Source organism: Ranitomeya variabilis, chromosome 2 (assembly GCF_051348905.1).
Source record: "Ranitomeya variabilis isolate aRanVar5 chromosome 2, aRanVar5.hap1, whole genome shotgun sequence".
Taxonomy (NCBI): Eukaryota; Metazoa; Chordata; class Amphibia; order Anura; family Dendrobatidae; genus Ranitomeya; species Ranitomeya variabilis.
In genome coordinates, this window is record NC_135233.1 from 5,567,913 (window position 1) to 5,590,366 (window position 22,454).

A 22,454-nucleotide genomic window follows, 5' to 3' on the forward strand; every position below is an offset into this window, starting at 1 on the left:
GCTCTTCAGATTCCTTGTGACTACCTTGCTCCCAGTCTCTCCAAGACAAGCTAAGTCTTTGTTTGTTCATTTTCTGATTATCAGCGTTCATCATGTTTTTTAGTCCAGCTCGCTAAAATGTGATTTCTTACTTGCTGGTTGCTCTAGGGGACTGACTTTCTCCCCCCGTTAGTTGGTGTGGGGGTTCTTGAAATCTCAGTGTGGATATTTTGTAAGGGTTTTTTACTGACCGCATAGACCCCTTTGCTATTTTCTGCTATCTAGAATTAGTGGGCCTCTTTTGCTGAATCTGCTTTCACCCCTGTGTATGTGCCTTTCTCTTACCTCACCGTTATTATCTGTTGGGGGCTTCTATATCTTTGGGGATTATTTCTCTGGAGGCAAGAGAGGTCTTTCTTTCTCTCTAGGGGTAGTTAGTTCCTCAGGCTGGCTAGAGACGTCTAGGATTTTTAGGCACGTTCACCGGCTACTTCTAGTGTGTTTGGATAGGTTCAGATTTGCGGTCAGTCCAGTTTGCCACCTCCCTCGAGCTTGTCCTATGTTTTGTTACTTAGCTGGAGTAATTTGTGATCCTCAACCACTAAGGATCATAACACTGTACTGCGGACCGCCATTAGCAGGGGCTCTTGTGGGGGTTGTGTATTGTCTTGTAGATCGTCCATCATTAACACTTTGTTCTCTGATTCCGCAGGCAGACGGGCCTGGGCTCCTGCTCCTTCATGACCCGGCTGGGCAGTTCAGTGGCCCCTCTGGTCATCTTGCTGGAAGATTTCTGGGCACCACTGCCCCCATTGATGTGTACATGCTCCATGTCCCTGATGTCTGGAGCGCCCACTTTTGGTTTCACTGAGACGTGTAATATCCAACTACGAGAGACCATCCAGGAGGTGGAGGTGACCCGGTAGCAAATCCACTGGGTCCACCAACAGTGGGAGGCAGCAGCCCTGCCTGGACCTTATAGACCACTAACAAATTACAGCTGCACTCTGAGACGCTGTAATATGGAAACATGGAATATATAACACTGAAGCGGCATTACTGCTGGCGATAAATTGGCGCATAATAAATGGCGCATAAATTGACCAATTCATGTGAGCCCAACAGCCACAACAAGGCGCACCTCTTTGTTGGGACCCTAAACCTAACATGAAGCCTCTGTACAATTATATGGACAGGTGGGATCAAGCTCTATTTAAAACCGTAATAAGATGCTGGGCGGGGCGCTAGCTAAGAAGGCGTATGGCAGTGGTAAATAGAGCTTGATCCTTCCTGTCCATATAATTGGTGCTTTTAGCCAGGGAGAGGCATAATGTAAGGTTTAGGGTCCCAACAAAGAGGTCGCCTTGTGGTGGCTGTTGGGCTCATGTGAATTGGCCAATTTATGCCCTAAGTACCTTCTTTTTTCACTTGTTTTCTACAGCAGTAATGCCGCTCCAATGTCACATATTCTGTGTTTCCATATTATAGTGTCAGAGTGTAGCTGTAATTTAATTAGTTACATATGGAGAAGGCGCTCTCAGCTTGCACCTCTTCACATTTGTCTGTTTGGAAGTGACAGTCAATCTTTTGATATGGACGTTATAGATGTCACACAGGGTGCTCGGCTCTGGATCCCCCTCTGAGCCAGGCTCTCTTGCCATAAAAGTCAGTGGGTGATTCCTTTGTCCGCCATATTGTCTCATCGCCTCATCAGGACTATTCTTACAGGACACAGATTTTTAGGCTGCGGCCCATTCAGGCCGTCGTTGTTTCCATATGATTCCATGTTCTGACTGGCTGCCCATAACAACCAATCCCAGCTCAACTCTCTTATCAGCAGTGTTGTTTTATAAATGAAAGCTGATCTCTGATTGGTTGTTATGGGCAACAAAGACACCATCTGATCCTCATAGTCAGCCATTACTACCTCCCAGGCTCGGACTGTCCATAGTGTGACTGCTGTAAACATAAAGAACCCTTACCTACACTAACATCTACTCCACACGTAATGGATGCCCCTGGACTTTTACACAATCCTTGGAGAGAATAAGTCCTTTGCCAGTTCTGTACTGACTGAACATGGATGACCACAGCGGAGGGGCTCACCTTCACCTTGAACAAGCCTCTATCTCATAAAACCAGACACCTCCCATCACACATGATAGTCAACACTTCTGTACCACTGGCTCTCGCATCCTCTACCCAATAGCAGCTGCTGCAAATGTAACATGGTCCATCTCGAGTTCTGCAATCCGTAGTCAATGCTGGGGCCATCTGGCCACTCCTGATTATGTTCTGCATGTGACCACAATGTTTCATTTTCTTCATGTGTCCAGTCTGTGGGATTGGGGAGAAGATGGAAGCCTTTTCTTACATAGAAAAACATCTGGCCCGGCGATGTATTGTCATTGACAAAACCTCCATCATGTCTGCCAGAAGTATGTGGAAAATGAGTTGGGTCTGATGAGACCAAGGAGTAGCTTTTGATCATGTGTAGAAAAAAAATCCAGCGATTAAGAATTAATTAGAATTACACTTCAAATTTATTAGAAGTTTTAAAAAAACTTCATAATGTTGAGCATGTCTACACTACTAAAACATAGGGACCCTTTCTGGTCATAGCTCCAAAAGGTACAAAGTCAACATTTAAAACATCTAGCAGGTAACCATTCCCACAGTGAGACATGGTGGAAGCAGCACTGTGCTCTGGGGCTGGGGCCTTAGTCAAGGGTGATGGAATTATGAACAGCCAAGTTATCAGTCAATTTTGTAACAAAACCTTCAGTCTTCTGCTAAAATGCTGAAGATGAATTTCACTTTAGAGATCCTTTTGGTTTCTATTGCTCCCGATACAGATCATCGTGGTCTCAACTTCTACCAGTACAGATACTTGTGGTCTCCACTGATCCATGTACAGATCTGTGGGGTCATCTCTGCTCCCTATACATATTGTGGTGATCCACCTGAAGGGAGGACTCGGGTCCGATGCTGTGGGCCGGAACTGACTTCTCTTCATTTTGAAACCCCTCTTCTAAATGGTAAGCAGACGTGTGTGTTGTGCTGTGGGATTGGCTCTGTACTCGTCGTTCAGGAGTCCTTGTTACTTCCCCATCCTTGGGACCGGATACAGCTGCACACATATTAGGATACATTTCATCCAGTTCAGTTGCAGCATACAGAATGAAAAAGAGTCCCCTATGGTTGGTGTTCCCTTTGCCCAGCACGCTATCAGTTCTTGCCTCCATTCTGCCTGAACTGCCCCATCTCAACAGCTCCTGTTGGTACCAGCCAGGGACTACATACAGTATCCGGCACTACAGCTTCTCTGAGGCCCACCATCTTGCCCTCTCTCCATGACCCGACCAGCCTCTTCCTCTCAGGGAAGACAGAGCCATAGTATCCAATGCTTCTTCTGGGCCCTAGGCTCAAGACTTCCCCGTGATCTGCGTAAAACTTCAGATGTGTCTACATACTGTTTGGAGACTTGATACTGACAGAACCCTTCGCCACTTATGTATCCACTGACCATGAACCTCCCACTCAGTGTCGCTGTCTGAGACTTCCTCCAATAAGGAAGGATTACATTGCGTTAACAGCAGCCTGTTCAACACATGCGTTAATGGGCTGCTGTTAACGCAAGTGCCGATATGTCATCGCGCTAGCGCAGATAGAGTGTTATGATCCGGTGACCCTGGAGCCGCATGAGACTATCTCTGGAGTAGGTGGTACCTGTACTGACCGCAATCCTAATACTGACACCGCAACTAGAAGTAGCCGTGGGATGTACCTAACCAGGCCTAGACACCTCGACACAGCCGGAGGACTAAATACCCCTAAAGATGGAAATGGGAAATCCTATCTTGCCTCAGAGCAGAGCCCCAAAGGATAGGCAGCCCCCCACAAATATTGACTGTGAGTTTAAGAGGAAATACGTACACAGGCAGAAAAAACAGAGTTTAGCAAAAGAGGCCCTTCTAGCTAGATAGAAAGGATAGGACAGAGTTCTAAGCGGTCAGTATTAAAACACTAGAAAATTCCACAGCAGAAAATACTATATACTACTTCTAACTAAAGACATAGGATGTATTTCTGCATCTCCAGAGAAACCAGCATGACAGAAAAATCCAAACAAGTCAAGCTGGACAAAAACACAATAGATTGCACTGCACATAAAAGCACACTGCATGCGTGCTACAGAGAACCAAAACAAGGCACTTATCTTAGCTGAAATGACAGCAGGGCAGTGGAGCCAGACAGAGATGCAATCCCTCCAAGACACAATGGACAACTGGCAGGGATTGATGGATCCAACAAATCTAAATACCTAATAGAGCTGCAATAAGCAGAAACACCTGCCCTGGCCTAAAATCCAGAGACCACTGCACTACCACTAACAACCACCGGAGGGAGCCCAAGAGCAGAATTCACAACAGTACCCCCCCCCCCTTGAAGAGTGGTCACCGAACCCTCACCAGAGCCCCCAGGCCGATCAGGACGAGCCAGATGAAAGGCCCGAACCAAATCAGCAGCATGGACATCAGAGGCAAAAACCCAAGAATTATCCTCCTGGCCGTAACCTTTCCATTTGACAAGGTACTGAAGCTTCCGTCTCGAAAAACGAGAATCCAAAATCTTCTCAACCACATACTCCAACTCCCCATCAACCAACACAGGAGCCGGAGGATCAACAGAGGGAAGAACGGGCACCACATATTTCCGCAATAAAGATCTATGGAAAACATTATGGATAGCAAAAGATGCCGGAAGGGCCAAACGAAAAGACACCGGATTGATAATCTCAGAAATCCTATAAGGACCAATAAACCGAGGCTTAAACTTAGGGGAAGAAACCTTCATAGGAACATGACGAGAAGACAACCAGACCAAATCCCCAACCCGAAGCCGGGAACCCACACACTGACGATGATTAGCAAAGCGTTGTGCCTCCTCCTGAGACAACACCAAATTGTCCACCACATGAGCCCAAATTTGCTGCAACCTGTCCACCACAGAATCCACACCAGGACAATCAGAAGGCTCAACCTGCCCTGAAGAAAAACGAGGATGAAAACCAAAATTACAAAAAAATCCCGCTCCCAATGGTGAAGACGATGGCCGAATATGCCCTTTCTCCAAAGACTCCTTAATATAACTCCGCATAGCGGTATGTTCAGGCACCGACAGGTTGAAAAGTCGGCCCTTAGGAAACTTACAACCTGGAATGAAGTCAATAGCACAATCACAGTCCCTATGCGGTGGAAGGGAACTGGACTTGGGCTCATTGAACACATCCTGAAAATCAGACAAGAACTCTGGAACTTCAGAAGGGGGGGAAGAGGAGATTGACATCAAAGGAACGTCACCATGAACTCCCTGACAACCCCAACTAGTCACAGACATAGATTTCCAATCCAACACCGGATTATGTACCTGCAACCATGGAAAACCCAGCACAATAGCATCATGCAAATTATGCAACACCAAAAAGCGACAATCCTCCCGATGGGCTGGCGCCATGCACATGGTCACCTGTGTCCAAAACTGGGGTTTATTTTTAGCCAAAGGTGTAGCATCAATGCCCCTTAAAGAAATAGGGTTCTCCAAAGACTGCAAGGGGAAACCACAACGTCTAGCAAATTCAAAGTCCATTAAATTCAAAGCGGCGCCAGAATCTACAAACGCCATGACAGAAAATGACGACAATGAGCAGATCAATGTCACAGATAACAGAAATTTAGGTTGTACGGTACCAATGGTAACTGAACTAGCGATTCTCTTAATACGCTTAGGGCAGACCGAAATGACATGAGAAGCATCGCCACAGTAAAAACACAACCCATTCTGACGTCTGAATCCCCGTCGTTCAGCTTCAGACAGAATCCTATCACACTGCATAGGCTCAGGTATCTGCTCTGAGGACAACGCCACAGCGCGCACAACTCTGCGCTCACGCAGGCGCCGATCAATCTGAATGGCCAGAGACATAGAATCGCTCAGACCAATAGGCGTGGGAAACCCCACCATAACATCTTTAACAGATTCAGAAAGACCCTTTCTGAAAATTACCGCCAAAGCATCCTCATTCCATTTAGTCAGCACAGACCATTTTCTAAATTTCTGACAATACAATTCTGCCGCTTCTTGACCCTGAAACAGGGTCAACAAGGTCTTCTCAGCATGATCCACAGAATTTGGTTCATCATATAATAACCCTAGAGCCTGAAAGAAGGCTTCTACATTAAGCAAGGCAGGATTCCCAGATTCCAGGGAAAATGCCCAATCCTGAGGATCGCCACGCAGCAGGGAGATGACTATTTTAACCTGCTGAATGGGATCACCAGAAGAACGAGGTTTCAGAGCAAAAAACAGTTTACAGTTATTTTTAAAACTCAAAAATTTAGACCTGTCCCCAAAAAATAACTCAGGAGTAGGAATCCTAGGCTCTAAAACCGGAGTCTGAACAATATAATCGGAAATACCCTGTACCCTAGCAGCTAGTTCATCTACATGAGAAGCTAATCCCTGAACATCCATGCTAGCACACAGCTCCTCAGTCACCCAGAGGAAAAGAGGGAAGGAAAGACAAAACAGACTGCAGAAAAAAAAATGGCTCAGGACTTTACTTCCTTTCTTCTGAGATGCATTTAACTCATTGTTGGCCAGTTGTACTGTTATGATCCGGTGACCCTGGAGCCGCATGAGACTATCTCTGGAGTAGGTGGTACCTGTACTGACCGCAATCCTAATACTGACACCGCAACTAGAAGTAGCTGTGGGATGTACCTAACCAGGCCTAGACACCTCGACACAGCCGGAGGACTAAATACCCCTAAAGATGGAAATGGGAAATCCTATCTTGCCTCAGAGCAGAGCCCCAAAGGATAGGCAGCCCCCCACAAATATTGACTGTGAGTTTAAGAGGAAATACGTACACAGGCAGAAAAAACAGAGTTTAGCAAAAGAGGCCCTTCTAGCTAGATAGAAAGGATAGGACAGAGTTCTAAGCGGTCAGTATTAAAACACTAGAAAATTCCACAGCAGAAAATACTATATACTACTTCTAACTAAAGACATAGGATGTATATCTGCATCTCCAGAGAAACCAGCATGACAGAAAAATCCAAACAAGTGAAGCTGGACAAAAACACAATAGATTGCACTGCACATAAAAGCACACTGCATGCGTGCTACAGAGAATCAAAACAAGGCACTTATCTTAGCTGAAATGACAGCAGGGCAGTGGAGCCAGACAGAGATGCAATCCCTCCAAGATACAATGGACAACTGGCAGGGATTGATGGATCCTACAAACCTAAATACCTAATAGAGCTGCAATAAGCAGAAACACCTGCCCTGTCCTAAAATCCAGAGACCACTGCACTACCACTAACAACCACCGGAGGGAGCCCAAGAGCAGAATTCACAACATAGAGTTAGCAGATGCTCTATCTGCACTAGCAGTGACGGACCTGGAAACGCTGCAGCCCGCGTCTCAGGGTCCGTCAGTGAATGACGGCACATCGCTAGCGCACGCCCATTGTGGACATAGGACTTAATGGTGGCATTAACGGACTACGTTACACCGCGTTATGCCACGGTGTAACGTAGTCTGTCTAACGGCCGCCTATAACGTAATGTGAACTGTTGTGAATTTGGTTTTTGGGCTCCCCCGGTGGTCACTGGTGGTACTGGACTTGTGTGCTTCACTTTCTCTGTTCACCTGTTTCCATCAGGATATGGGTGTATCCTATTTAGCCTTGCTGCTCAGTTATTCTAGTGCCGGCCATCAATGTAACCAGAGCCTTTCTGTTGCATGTTCCTGCTTCTAGACTACTATCAGCTAAGTTGGACTCTTAGTCCTAAGTTTGTTTTGCATTTTTGTTCCAGTTCACAGTTATGTTATTTTTCTGTAGCTGGAAGCTCTTGTGGGCCGAAATTGCCACTCCGGTGTCATGAGTTGACACATGAGTCTTAAAGTAATTTCGGGATGGTATTTTAATAGGGTTTTCAGCTGACCGTGAAGTTCCCTATTGTATCTTCTTGCTATCTAGTAAGCGGACCTCGCTTTGCTGAACCTACCTTCATACTGCGTATGTCTTTTCCTCTGAACTCACCGTCAATATATGTGGGGGGCTTCTGTCTCCTTTTTGGGGGAATTTCCCTAGAGGTAAGCCAGGTCTGTCTTTTCCTCTATTAGGGTTAGTTAGTCCTCCGGCTGGCGCTAGGCGTCTAGGGATAAAACGTAGGTACGCCACCCGGCCACTGTTAGTTGTGTGGTAGTTTTAGCTCACGGTCAGCTCGAGATTCCATCACCCAGGAGCTAGTCTGTAGTTTAAGTTCTCTGACGTTCCCTTGCCATTGGGAACCATGACAGTATGGCCGGACAAGGGTTAAAACCGTTGGCAGAAGAAAGGAAAGAAAAAGAAGTCTGCAGATTTTTTTTTTTTTCTTCTGAGCTTGCTTTTAGTTGACTCAGTTGCATTTCTGCTCTAATTGCAGCCTTTGTCTCTCTCTCTCCTTCTAATCCTTGAATGGCTCTGATCTCACATGATTAAAATGGATCCTCAGAGTTTGGCTACAGGTTTGAATAATCTTGCTACGAAGGTTCAAAATTTACAGGATTTTGTTATTCATGCTCCTATACCTGAACCTAGAATTCCTATACCAGAATTTTTCTCCGGGGGTAGATCTCGTTTCCTGAATTTCAAAAATAATTGTAAATTATTTTGTTTCCCTGAGATCTCGCTCCGCTGGAGATCCCGCACAGCAGGTTAAGATAGTAATTTCCTTGCTGCGGGGTGACCCTCAAAACTGGGCATTTGCATTGGCACCCGGGGATCCTGCGTTGCTCAATGTGGATGCGTTTTTTCTGGCTTTGGGGTTGCTTTATGAGGAACCTAACTTAGAGATGCAGGCTGAAAAAGCCTTGATGGCCCTATCTCAAGGGCAAGATGAAGCTGAAATATACTGCCAAAAATTTCGTAAATGGTCTGTGCTTACTCAGTGGAATGAGTGCGCCCTGGCGGCGAATTTCAGAGAGGGTCTCTCTGATGCCATTAAAGATGTTATGGTGGGGTTCCCTGCACCTACAGGTCTGAATGAGTCCATGACAATGGCTATTCAGATTGATCGGCGTTTGCGGGAGCACAAACCTGTGCACCATTTGGCGGTGTCTTCTGAGAAGGCTCCAGAAAATATGCAATGTGATAGAATTCTGTCCAGAAGCGAACGGCAGAATTTTAGGCGAAAGAATGGGTTGTGCTTCTATTGTGGTGATTCAACTCATGTTATATCAGCATGCTCTAAACGTACAAAAAAGGTTGATAAGTCTATTTCAATTGGCACTTTACAGTCTAAGTTTATTCTGTCTGTGACCTTGATTTGTTCATTATCGTCAATTACCGCGGATGCCTATGTCGACTCTGGCGCCGCTTTGAGTCTAATGGATTGGTCCTTTGCCAGGCGCTGTGGGTTTGATCTAGAGCCTCTGGAAGTTCCTATACCTCTGAAGGGTATTGACTCTACACCATTGGCTAGTAATAAACCACAATACTGGACACAAGTGACTATGCGTATGAATCCAGACCATCAGGAGATGATTCGCTTCCTTGTGTTGTACAATCTACATGACGTTTTGGTGCTCGGATTACCATGGTTACAATCTCATAACCCAGTCCTTGACTGGAAAGCTATGTCTGTGTTAAGCTGGGGATGTCAGGGGGCTCATGGGGACGTACCTTTGGTTTCCATTTCGTCATCTATTCCCTCTGAGATTCCGGAATTTTTGTCTGATTATCGTGATGTTTTTGAGGAGCCTAAGCTTGGTTCACTACCTCCTCACAGAGATTGCGATTGTACCATAGATCTGATTCCGGGCAGTAAATTTCCAAAGGGTCGTTTATTTAATCTATCTGTACCTGAACATGCTGCTATGCGAGAATATATTAAGGAGTCCCTGGAAAAGGGACATATTCGTCCTTCTTCATCTCCCTTAGGAGCCGGTTTTTTCTTTGTATCTAAAAAAGATGGCTCTTTGAGGCCGTGTATTGATTATCGACTCTTGAATAAAATTACAGTCAAATATCAGTATCCTCTGCCACTGCTGACTGATTTGTTTGCTCGAATAAAGGGGGCTAAGTGGTTCTCTAAGATTGATCTCCGTGGGGCGTATAATTTGGTGCGAATTAAGCAGGGGGATGAGTGGAAAACCGCATTTAATACACCCGAGGGCCATTTTGAGTATTTAGTAATGCCTTTTGGTCTTTCAAATGCCCCTTCAGTCTTTCAGTCCTTTATGCATGACATTTTCCGTGAATATTTGGATAAATTTATGATCGTGTATCTGGATGATATTTTGATTTTTTCGGATGACTGGGATTCTCATGTCCAACAGGTCAGGAGGGTTTTTCAGGTTTTGCGGGCTAATTCCTTGTGTGTGAAGGGTTCTAAGTGTATTTTTGGGGTTCAAAAGATTTCTTTTTTGGGGTACATTTTTTCCCCCTCTTCCATTGAGATGGATCCTGTCAAGGTTCGGGCTATTTGTGATTGGACGCAACCTTCTTCTCTTAAGAGCCTTCAGAAATTTTTGGGCTTTGCTAATTTTTATCGTCGATTTATAACTGGTTTTTCTGATGTTGCTAAACCTTTGACTGATTTGACCAAAAAGGGTGCTGATGTTGCTGATTGGTCCCCTGCTGCTGTGGAGGCCTTTCGGGAACTTAAGCGCCGCTTTTCTTCCGCCCCTGTGTTGCGTCAGCCTGATGTTACTCTTCCTTTTCAGGTTGAGGTCGATGCTTCCGAGATCGGAGCTGGGGCGGTCTTGTCGCAGAAAAGTTCCGACTGCTCCGTGATGAGACCTTGTGCGTTCTTTTCTCGAAAATTTTCGCCCGCCGAGCGAAATTATGATATTGGTAATCGGGAGCTTTTGGCTATGAAGTGGGCTTTTGAGGAGTGGCGTCATTGGCTTGAGGGGGCTAGACATCAGGTGGTGGTATTGACCGATCACAAGAATTTGATTTATCTTGAGTCTGCCAGGCGCCTGAATCCTAGACAGGCGCGCTGGTCGTTGTTTTTCTCTCGGTTTAATTTTGTGGTCTCATACTTACCAGGTTCTGAAAATGTGAAGGCGGATGCCCTTTCTAGGAGTTTTGAGCCTGATTCCCCTGGTGATTCTGAACCTACAGGTATCCTTAAGGATGGGGTGATATTATCTGCTGTTTCCCCAGACCTGCGACGGGCTTTGCAGGAGTTTCAGGCGGATAGACCTGATCGTTGCCCGCCTGGTAGACTGTTTGTTCCTGATGATTGGACCAGTAGAGTCATCTCGGAGGTTCATTCTTCTGTGTTGGCAGGTCATCCCGGGATCTTTGGTACCAGGGATTTGGTGGCTAGGTCCTTCTGGTGGCCTTCCCTGTCTCGAGATGTACGAGTTTTTGTGCAGTCTTGTGATGTTTGTGCTCGGGCCAAACCTTGTTGTTCTCGGGCCAGCGAATTGTTGTTATCTTTGCCTATTCCGAAGAGGCCTTGGACTCACATCTCTATGGATTTTATTTCTGATCTCCCTGTTTCTCAGAAAATGTCTGTCATCTGGGTGGTGTGTGACCGTTTTTCAAAGATGGTCCATTTGGTGCCCTTGCCTAAGTTGCCTTCCTCATCCGAGTTGGTTCCTCTGTTTTTTCAAAATGTGGTTCGCTTGCATGGTATTCCGGAGAATATCGTTTCTGACAGGGGGACCCAGTTCGTGTCTAGATTTTGGCGGGCGTTCTGTGCTAGGATGGGCATTGATTTGTCTTTTTCGTCTGCGTTCCATCCTCAGACTAATGGCCAGACTGAGCGAACTAATCAGACCTTGGAGACTTATTTGAGGTGTTTTGTGTCTGCGGATCAGGATGACTGGGTTGCCTTTTTGCCGTTGGCGGAGTTTGCCCTCAATAATCGGGCTAGTTCTGCCACTTTGGTTTCTCCTTTCTTTTGCAATTCGGGGTTTCATCCTCGTTTTTCTTCCGGTCAGGTGGAGTCTTCGGATTGTCCTGGAGTGGATACTGTGGTGTGTTATGACCCCAATGGCGAGGGTCTCAGAGGAACAAGTAAGTCTGCGAAGTACAAAAATCCAGCTCATAGGGCAGTGGTAACTGGGTTGACCATATATCTACTCCTAACGCCAACACTAGAAGTAGCCGGGGAACATGCCTACGTTGGTCGCTAGATGTCTCGCGCCAGCCGGAGGACTAACTACCCCTAGAAGAGGAAAACAAAGACCTCTCTTGCCTCCAGATAATAGACCCCAAAAGTTGGATACAAGCCCCCCACAAATAACAACGGTGAGGTAAGAGGAAATGACAAACACAGAGATGAACTAGGTTTAGCAAAGAGAGGCCCACTTACTAATAGCAGAATGTAGTAAGATAACTTATATGGTCAACGAAAACCCTATCAAAATTCCACACTGGAAATTCAAGAACCCCCGAACCGTCTAACGGCCCGGGGGGAGAACTCCAGCCTCCCTAGAGCTTCCAGCAAGGTTAGGATACAGATTATGTACAAGCTGGACAAAAATGCAAACAAAAACAAATAGCAAAAAGCAAGAAAGCAGACTTAGCTTAATCTAGCAGGAACCAGGATCAGTAGACAAGAGCACAACAGATTAGCTCTGATTACAACGTTGCCAGGCATTGAACTGAAGGTCCAGGGAGCTTATATAGCAACACCCCTGAACTAACGGCCCAGGTGAGCATACAAGGGATGACTGACATACCCAGAGTCAAATCACTAGTAACCACTAGAGGGAGCCAAAAAGCAAATTCACAACAGTACCCCCCCCCTTAGTGAGGGGTCACCGAACCCTCACCAAGACCACCAGGACGATCAGGATGAGCGGCGTGAAAGGCACGAACCAAATTGGCCGCATGCACATCAGAGGCGACTACCCTGGAATTATCCTCCTGACCATAGCCCTTCCACTTGACCAAGTACTGAAGCCTCCGCCTGGAGAGACGAGAATCTAAGATCTTCTCCACCACGTACTCCAACTCGCCCTCAACCAACACCGGAGCAGGAGGCTCCGCAGAAGGGACCACAGGCACAACGTACCGCCGCAACAAGGACCTATGAAATACGTTGTGAATGGCAAACGACACCGGAAGATCCAGGCGAAAGGATACAGGATTAAGGATTTCCAATATCTTGTAAGGACCAATGAAGCGAGGCTTAAATTTGGGAGAGGTGTTAGAAAAAATGTATCTTAGTGAGGATTGAGAAGAAAAGCAAAAATAGAATTGTGTGGATAAAACAGAACTCATTTAATGTCCATTCAAAAAGAGTGATTACAAAAATGAAGAAAAAGTAAATTATAAGTTCATTGCACACAAATCTTAAGTATTAGATTTAAAAGAAAATGAAAGCAAGCATTGATCTTACATATGGTCTTGTGTGATGATGTGTTCGTCCATGTAGAGAGGCTCAAGGTATGAGGACTCCCACATATACTGAGAAGAGACGGTTTATATACAAATCCGTCCCATAGGCTTTCATGGGTTTCTATTTTCTCCTACATAATATCCATATAAGGTAACCCAGTTCCATGCCAATGGTCTATACCATAAAAGTAGATTCCAGAATATTCCTTATCTTAGTTACACTTGTTTACCGGCTAGAAATAACGCTAGACATCCAAATATAGGTTGGGCTTCACAAACACCCTCTAGCTTTTGACATGCAGAGGACAGATGGTCAATGACAAGACCTTCAGAAACTGTATCATACACTTTCCCTATACCCTTGGTTCTTTATATGATTTCATGTAATTATCCATATGTAAGTGATTATATATATTATTATTGGGTTTTACATTCCCCCCTGATTATGATTTGAGAATATCATAATTAACCCTAAAATCTTTCTCTCACCATTCGTATCACATTCATTCTTTATTCTGAAAACCTTGTATTAACATCTGTCTCGAATGTCACCTGAGTTTTGAAAACTAAAATTAGATTAGAGAATTATATTTTTCTTTTCAGCATTTCTCTTAAAATGTCATCTTCCTTTTTCATTTCTGTCTTTATCTTTTTATAAATGTTCTTAATTTTACACATAATAACTATTTGATATATTATACACAGCAAAACTATAATAAATATAATAACAATCGGATTAGATAATACATTTCCTACTGCCATCTTCGTTGAAGACTGTGACCAACTAGTTACTGATTTTCCTAAATTTTTCCACCAAGATGAGCCTGACATACTCGTCCATTCATGTTCAATATCATTTAAATTCCCTTGCTCATGTCTGAATACAATTTCAGCTTCTTTTAATTGTTTTGTTAACAAATTTAACAAACCCTTGTCTTTCTTTATCTCATTTGTCCACATATTCCAAGGAAAATTATTTATTTGGGACAAATTGAACTGTATTGGAAGGATTTTTAGGTTTCTTGAACTTATTAATGTAATATTAATACTTCCTTCCTTCTTTGAGAGAGTTTTCACATTTCCCTCAATACAATATAAACCTATTGTCAGATTTTCAGCATGTATACAAGATGGAAAGTATGCAGAAACCACTTCTTTCTCTGACATAACTTGGAAACAAATCTTATTAGCGCTTACTGGTGTCACCAAGTCATGGATCGTGTGTACATTCTCCACTCTGGCATGACATGAGGTATGATTATGGAAACACGAATGATAAAGGACTTTATCCTGTCCAGGTAAACACATTACCTTAGAAACAAAATTTAAACATGAAGAAATGTCCAACTGTTCAGTGTTTGTTCCGTCAAATGCAAAATCTGTGTACTGTAATTGATAATATAGCAATTGTGTGTGACTAACAGGAATTCCCAGAACAGTTATAGGAACCAGGGTTTCTTCTCTTCCCGACACTGGAATCAGTGATGTTCCTACACAAATATCCTGGTCACATCCTAACCACTTATTTACCCACAAATCTGTATGATTTAATGCAAAACTATATTCTGTAGGCAAATTTCTCATTAGTCCTAAAGGAGTAATTCCACTTTGTAAGGCTTGTGCAATCATTTCTAGATTGGTGGAATATTCAATCTGAATTTCTAGACATGTTTTGGCCACTTGAGATTCCTGTTCACTTTCTATTAATGCTAAAGTAGCATCTTGTAGATGTGATACAGAAGACCCCAATACAGAAGCAGTAGTCAAAACCATTTTCTCAAGAACTTGATTCAAACTTTTCTGAATCTTTACTCCTTTACCTCCGATATACCCAATATTTTCCAAATCTGATTTAAGTGTATGTATGTCCATAGTGTTAATTAGACTTCCTACTGTACCTAATCCCCCCAAAATACCTTCCAACACTCCCCTCTTACTTCTAACTTGTGTTGGAGTTCTTTTCCCAAACCATTGTTCTATTCCTATTTCCATATTAATGAGATGTGATTGACATTGAGGATATCTAGAAGAAATTTTCCAATTAGACATGTTAAAAGTCCATATCATAGTCATAAACACTCCATCTCGTAATATAGGTTTAGATTGGAATTGGTTAATTTGGAAAGGAGTAGATGGTTGGAATCTTGTCTGTGTGCAAACATTATCCACTGCTGACCATATATTTACATTTACATTTTTGCATTGTTTGTAATTATTTTTCGTTAAAACGCAACATTGGTAAAGTCCAGAATCCTTAGGAGATGGATTATCTACAGAAAAAATAAAATTCTTATTCAACCATCTCACATTTCCGGATTGACCTCTGTGTATAACATTTGTTGGACCACTTGCAAAACTTCCCAAAAATAAATTATCTTTGGTCCAGGTTAACAGAGATTCCGAAGGTAACTCTAACCTTGTGTTGCATTTTAATGACAAAGGAGACATATTTTCTTGGCTATGTACTGTTTGTGGTGTAACCCTTACTTCTGGAACTATAGTATTAGTTACTGTAAAAATTACAGATACCTGTACTTGTACTGGTTCTCTAGTTATCTGGAAGTTCCATGTTTTTACCCAATCTTCGTCTCCTTCTGTAATAGAAAGTAATGAAGGATCTAAAGTTTTCCCAAAAAGTTGTGTTTTCAACCAAATATCTGTTTTGGATGTTCCAACTTTCCCTTTTGTGATCATATCATTTGTAATATCTCCTGACCACACAGCTTTCTCTTCACCTCTTATCTCTATATTCCAGTATAACACATCTGTAGGATTACATTCCCATGTACCCGTCTTATTATTGTGTACATAATCTCCTTGTAACTGTATAAACCCAGCCTTAGGTCCTGTAGTAGCATGTAATATTATGTCAGTGTCGTGTATGAAGTGTAGCTCAATACAGCATTTCACCCCATAACCCATGCAGATGTTTCCAGTAATATCTACTGAATTGTCTGGTATGTCTTCATCTTTAAGGTTTTGTAAACTTGATCCTCTTGGTTTCCTCGAATGTAGAGTTCTTCTGAAAGGTTCATTCACTTCACTAGTGTCTGTTTCACGATGTAAGATGTCTTCTGCGTAGATCACAGTTGAAATAGTACATAGCAGCAGAAATGCGATTCCCATCAGATAGTAACTTTTCCTGGGAACTGTCGTCTTTTCTCGAAGGATTGGTGTTGAATCCCTTCCATCAAGGTCATGGTGTTCCGTATTCCAGCTCTTATTGGAATTCATTTCTTCCTAAAAGAAATGCAGTATCATTATTTTGCAATATACAATTTGCATTGATCAACATGTACCCACACTCTTTGTTGCCTGCGGGTATTTTTAACCACGTTTGATGCTCGTTGCACAAGAATCATAACTTGTCCCATGGTTTCAATGATATCAAAGGGACCTTCCCAGTTACTTTCCCAAGGTCCATTCTTCCTGAAAGTTTTGATCATCACCTGAGCCCCTTTTTTGAATTTAGACTCATATGGTGGCTCCATTCTCTGCATTCTTGATGCAGCATGAGGAAGAATTGTTTTCAAATTTTCCTGCAACAATTGCAACCATTTGGACCTTGCAACAGCATCTTTTTGAGATGTAGACAAAAATGGTTCATGTGGAAAAATCAATGGCATTTTTCTTCCTGTCATTAGTTCAAAAGGAGTGAATTGAGTTGTGGAAGAAGTTGTTCCTCTCACACTCAACAATACAAAAGGTACGGCATCAACCCAAGTATTGCCTTTGTCCAATAGCATCTTGGCAATTCTGGATTTTATTGTCCTATTCATCCTTTCCACAATACCAGCAGACTGTGGATGGTAAGGTACATGGAACTGTTGTTGTACCCCTAGAATAGTACAAACGGCTTGCATGATTTTTCCTGTAAAGTGACTTCCTCGATCAGAGGAGATCATTCTTGGGATCCCCCAAGTACAAAAGACATGATTAACTAATGCTCTAGCTGTAGACAAAGCATCATCTTTTCTGACAGGTAAAATTTCAAGCCATTTGGAAAAAACATCTACCACAACCAATGCATACCTGAGACCATTTTTACCTGATGGTAACGGACCAATGTAGTCGATTTGTAGTGTAGACCATGGACCATCTGCAGGTGCGGTTCGGAGTAGTGGCGGTTTCTGTCCTTTTGGTCTTGGATTAATTTGGGCACAAATGAGACATGATTGGACAATACTTTGTACTGTCTCTTCCATCTTTTCCCAGTAAAATTTCTCTCTGAGAATGTCTAACAATTTCTGTTGGCCCAAATGACCCAAACTTTCATGATTATATTTTGTGAACTCAGCCTGTAGATGTTTTGGTACAACAGGACGCAACTCCCCGTTTAAGTCATGACACAAAACCCCGTTTTCACAAACAAAGGGAGGTTTTGGATCAACCCGGGAAGCAACAAGAGATGTGTCTTTCTCCTGTTCTTCCGCAAAAGAAGGGATATGCGTGTCCGTTCTTTGAACTGCTAAAAGCTCAATAGTCTCTGGTTGAAACACTTCTTCTCCTGTCAGGGCTGCCTCTTTGGCTAACCTATCTGCAGTAGCATTTCCTACAGATAATTTATCATCAGTTTTTTTATGGGCTGGTACTTTGACAATAGCAAAACCATTAGGGGTTTTTGATGCTATTTTGAAAATTGTTTTCAGTGTGTCACTATGTACAAGAGTCTTATTTGAAGAATCTACAGAGCCTCTTTTTTCCCAAACTGGCAAATAATCTGTCAGTGATCTAACAACATAGGAGCTATCACTGTAGATTACAATGGGACACTGATCATCAGCTTCGTTCAGCTGTAGCACCATTTTTACTGCTTCTAGCTCTGCCCTTTGAGCTGAAAAATGACTTGGTAATTTGTGTTTTACTACCTGTTCTCTTTTAGGATAAAAAATGGAATATCCTGCATAGTAATGTCCATCTGCATAAAATCTGGAACCATCAACAAAAATTGGTTCATCTGTTGCCTCTGCCTTCCATCTGAAAAGCGATGGACATGGATCCTGAAAAGACTGCAAACAATCATGAGTTTGTCCTTCATATTGCATCAACTGAGGAAGAACATATTTGGCTTTGTAATCTACCTCAATTTGTTTGGGAGACAATGACAATAACCAATGAGCAAATCTCTGATGTGACACACCTGGGATATTATTCTCAAAGAGAAGTTTTAGTGTAGAATGAGGAGTTTGCAAAGTAATTTTGTTGAACCCAACAATGTGTTCAGTTGCTTTGACTGCAAAGTACACACCTACCAGGTGTCTTGCACATGTCTCAAACCCTCTTTCAACAGGTGAGAGAAGCTTAGAAAAATAGCCCAAAATTCTCCACTCTTCTCCTTGCAACTGCAGCAGCACAGCAGACACAGAAGTCTCTGATGTGTGCACTTGCAAAGCAAATGGAGCCGTAGGATCTACTGTGGACAAAGCAGGTGCAGTTTGTAAATTCATTTTCAATTGTTCAAATGAGGTTTGTTGTTCATCACCCCAAGGACCAAAATACTCACTATTTTCAAATTTTAAAAGATCATACAAAGGCCTGGCTTTGTCTGCAAAATTCTCAATGAATTCCCTTGAAAAATTTATAAGACCCAAGAAATGTCGTACTGCCTTGTATGATGTTGGAACTGGCAAAGAAGCAATTGCATCAATCCGTTCCTGCAATGGTTGTCTTTTACCTGGGCTCAACAATACCCCTAAGAATCTGACCTCAGTCTGCAGCAATTTGACCTTTTTTGTGTTCAATTTCAACCCTGCATCATGCAGCAGCTCAAACAACTCTTTCAGAAGTGAAACATGTGACTCCTTATCTTCTGTGGATAGCAAAATATCATCCACATACTGTAAAATACAGTCCGGCCTTGAAAATTTAGACAATACCTTTGCCAATGCCTGATGAAAGATGCTCGGTGACAAATGAGCTCCCTGAGGTAACCTGCAAAACAGGTATTGCTCATCCAAGAAAGTAAAAGCAAACTTGTACTGACAACTCTTTTCAAGAGGTATACTGAAAAAGCCATTACTGATGTCTAGTACAGAAAAGTATTTTGCCTTTGCATTCAACCTTGCCATCATGTCATGAGTATCTGCAACAATGGGTGCTACATTGGGAGTATGTTTATTAAACATCCGCAGATCCAATATCATCCGATAAGAACCATCAGACTTCAAGACACGCCACAAAGGATTGTTACTTACAGAATTAGCCTTTCGGATGACACCTTGTTTTAACAATTCCTGTATGATCTTTGACATAGACTCAATTGATTCTGGAGGCAATTTATACTGACGCTGAGGTGGGGGATCACGCCCCTCGACATTTACAATTACATCTTTCATGGTCCCTACTTCATTCCTGAACTGAGCCCAAAGAGAAGGAAAAAGCTGTACAATTTCTGTCAATACCTCATCACCACCAGTTTCAGGCCACAGATGATCTGTTGACACAACATCATTTAAGCAAATACTTCCAACATGGCTATAATCACTAGGATCAATGACTACAGGTTTACAACCATTAGAATCCTTCCAGATCACCTGATTTCCTAGATCAACAACCCATCCAAATTTCTGCATAAAATCCGTGCCAAGTATATTTTCAGAGTCACGACAATACCAAATGTCAATTCCTGTTTTGAAAGAACTAGGTATTTCCAATATCACATCAGTAACTAAGGTTGCTCTAGTTCCACCTTTTCCACTAAAACCAACAATTGTACAAACTGGTGAATCTGGTTGTAGCTTCAGATCAAGATTTGTGACACTTAAATGAGCTCCTGTATCAATGAGAAATACAACATTCTGTCCTGCTAGATTTACCTTGACAAATGGTCTTCCACATTCATCTAATGTAACTCGAGTCACAAATTCCAGTGGATGAGGTGTTGGAATTGTCTGTGATTGTCAGAAGGATGAAGGAGATGGAAGAAGTCCAGTGTCCTTCTTGAAAACACTCGGCATTCTATTTCTGGACTCAGTCTCCTTAACTGTCATCTCTCGGATCTGTCTGATTAATGGTGCATACGGTGACTGTGTTTGTCTGTTGTCAGTGTGAGTGGGGGCATTAGACTGTAATGGAGGTGCAGAAGGTCTGGTGGATGATTTTGGCATGAGACCATTTTCCCTTCCAAGATTACCTGTCCCTTGTGTACCTGTCTCTGATTCTGCTCTCAAGAATTTTCTGCATTGCCACTTTAAGTGTCCAGGTATACCACAGAAATAACAATGGATATTGTTTCTTTGTGTAGTATTTTTACCTCTTTGATCCACGTAATCTCTGCTCTTGAATGTTACTGTGGGTCTAAGTTTCAGCTGACTATCCTCTTTTCCATGAATTACAGCTATTTTAGCCTTTACCTGATTTTGCTTCATGGATCTCCTTACTCTGTCGATAAAAACTGTTGCTTCTTGCAATGATGGCTGAGTACTAGCCATTTGTTCTGAGGCAGGATCCAAATATTTGAACTTTTTCACAAAAAATCTGATCATGGATGTTGGTTCCTGATTAGACCCAATTTCCATCACCATTCTATAGGCCTGCTCAAATTTTACCAAAAATACAAATGGATCCTCATTAATATTAGTTTTTAATTGTTCCAAAATTTCAGCATTCGGAGTGGCCTCTCCTGTGATGTAAGAATTTAATTGCCTAAGTCTGTCCTCTCTTGTACTATGTGTCAATTCATGGTTCTCATTTAATCTGGGTGTGGTCTGTAACCTTCTTCCCATATGTGAGGGTAACCATACTTTGAAAATCTTGTTTTTCTGTTCATCATTAAGATTGTATTTGTCTGTGTTTGATTCAAAAATGTCTGCATTGTAAAAGGCATCCATCTTGTCATTGAATTTTGGAATGTCTTTTGCAATTTTCATTAACTGATCGTGTATTTTTAGATTAATGCGTGCAGCTCTGTCATGGAATTTTTTCCGTTGTAATTCTTCTGCATGTAAATCTACTGATTCATCTAATTCTTGTGTGTCAGGTATAAATGATGCGGCATTGTCTTCTTGGTCTTTTGATCGTGTAACAACAGAAGCTTTTTTTTTTAATATCTTGTCTCAATTTGGACAATAATTCTGTTCTGGTATCAATTTGATCTTCCAATTGTTCAATATGTTCAGACAATATCAAACAATTTGGACAGTCAAAGTAATCTCCATCAGCTTCTTGTGTTTCACGTATGTCAGTATGATCAATGTCTTGTGTGACAGTACATATTTGTGTCTGTGTTTCAGTTTTATCAAAAACTAAATTATTGTACACTCGGACCATGTGCATTACATTCTGCAGCTTCCTTTGCAACTTTTTTACAGAAAAAAACTTCTTATCAATTTTAAGATTCTCTGCTTCACATTGGTTATACAGACTAGACCATAATTGTGCATTTGTATGGCTATGAACAAACTGAAACTGTATATTACTCTTCTTAGAGTATTCATGGATAAACTCCATTTCTCTTACCTATGGAAATTCTTTTCCTCCTGGATTGGTCCAATAGTCAATGGAAGATCCTCTGTCTTTATGGATCCTTCAGAGCTCCGTATATGGGACTTGCATCACGTATCCTCACTTCTGTGTGTAGGTTCAGTCTGACTTTTGTAACACGATATAGTAGAATTTCTGTGCCTTTTAACAACTCAAAACAGGTGTTTTAGCAACCTCCCCCCTGAAAAGGCTGAAATTCCTCACAGAAAAGACAAAAAATCAGATCTGGCTAAGGCTCGCCAAAATGTTAGAAAAAAATGTATCTTAGTGAGGATTGGGAAGAAAAGCAAAAATAGAATTGTTTGGATAAAACAGAACTCATTTAATGTCCATTCAAAAAGAGTAATTACAAAAATGAAGAAAAAGTAAATTATAAGTTCATTGCACACAAATCTTAAGTATTAGATTTAAAAGAAAATGAAAGCAAGCATTGATCTTACATATGGTCTTGTGTGATGATGTGTTCGTCCATGTAGAGAGGCTCAAGGTATGAGGACTCCCACATATACTGAGAAGAGACGGTTTATATACAAATCCGTCCCATAGGCTTTCATGGGTTTCTATTTTCTCCTACATAAT

At 42.3% G+C, this 22,454-nt stretch overlaps 1 protein-coding gene across 1 annotated transcript; it reads right to left on the reverse strand.

The window, feature by feature from the left end:
• Window positions 1-13,643: 13,643 nt before the first annotated feature.
• Window positions 13,644-22,137, reverse strand: LOC143804120 (uncharacterized). Its single transcript, XM_077281876.1, has 2 exons — window positions 21,852-22,137; window positions 13,644-16,634 (listed from the first exon to the last, which is right to left on the reverse strand). The coding sequence occupies exon 2, from the start codon at window positions 16,626-16,628 to the stop codon at window positions 13,980-13,982; it is 2,649 nt and encodes an 882-aa protein (XP_077137991.1). The 5' UTR covers window positions 16,629-16,634; window positions 21,852-22,137; the 3' UTR covers window positions 13,644-13,979.
• Window positions 22,138-22,454: the final 317 nt, after the last annotated feature.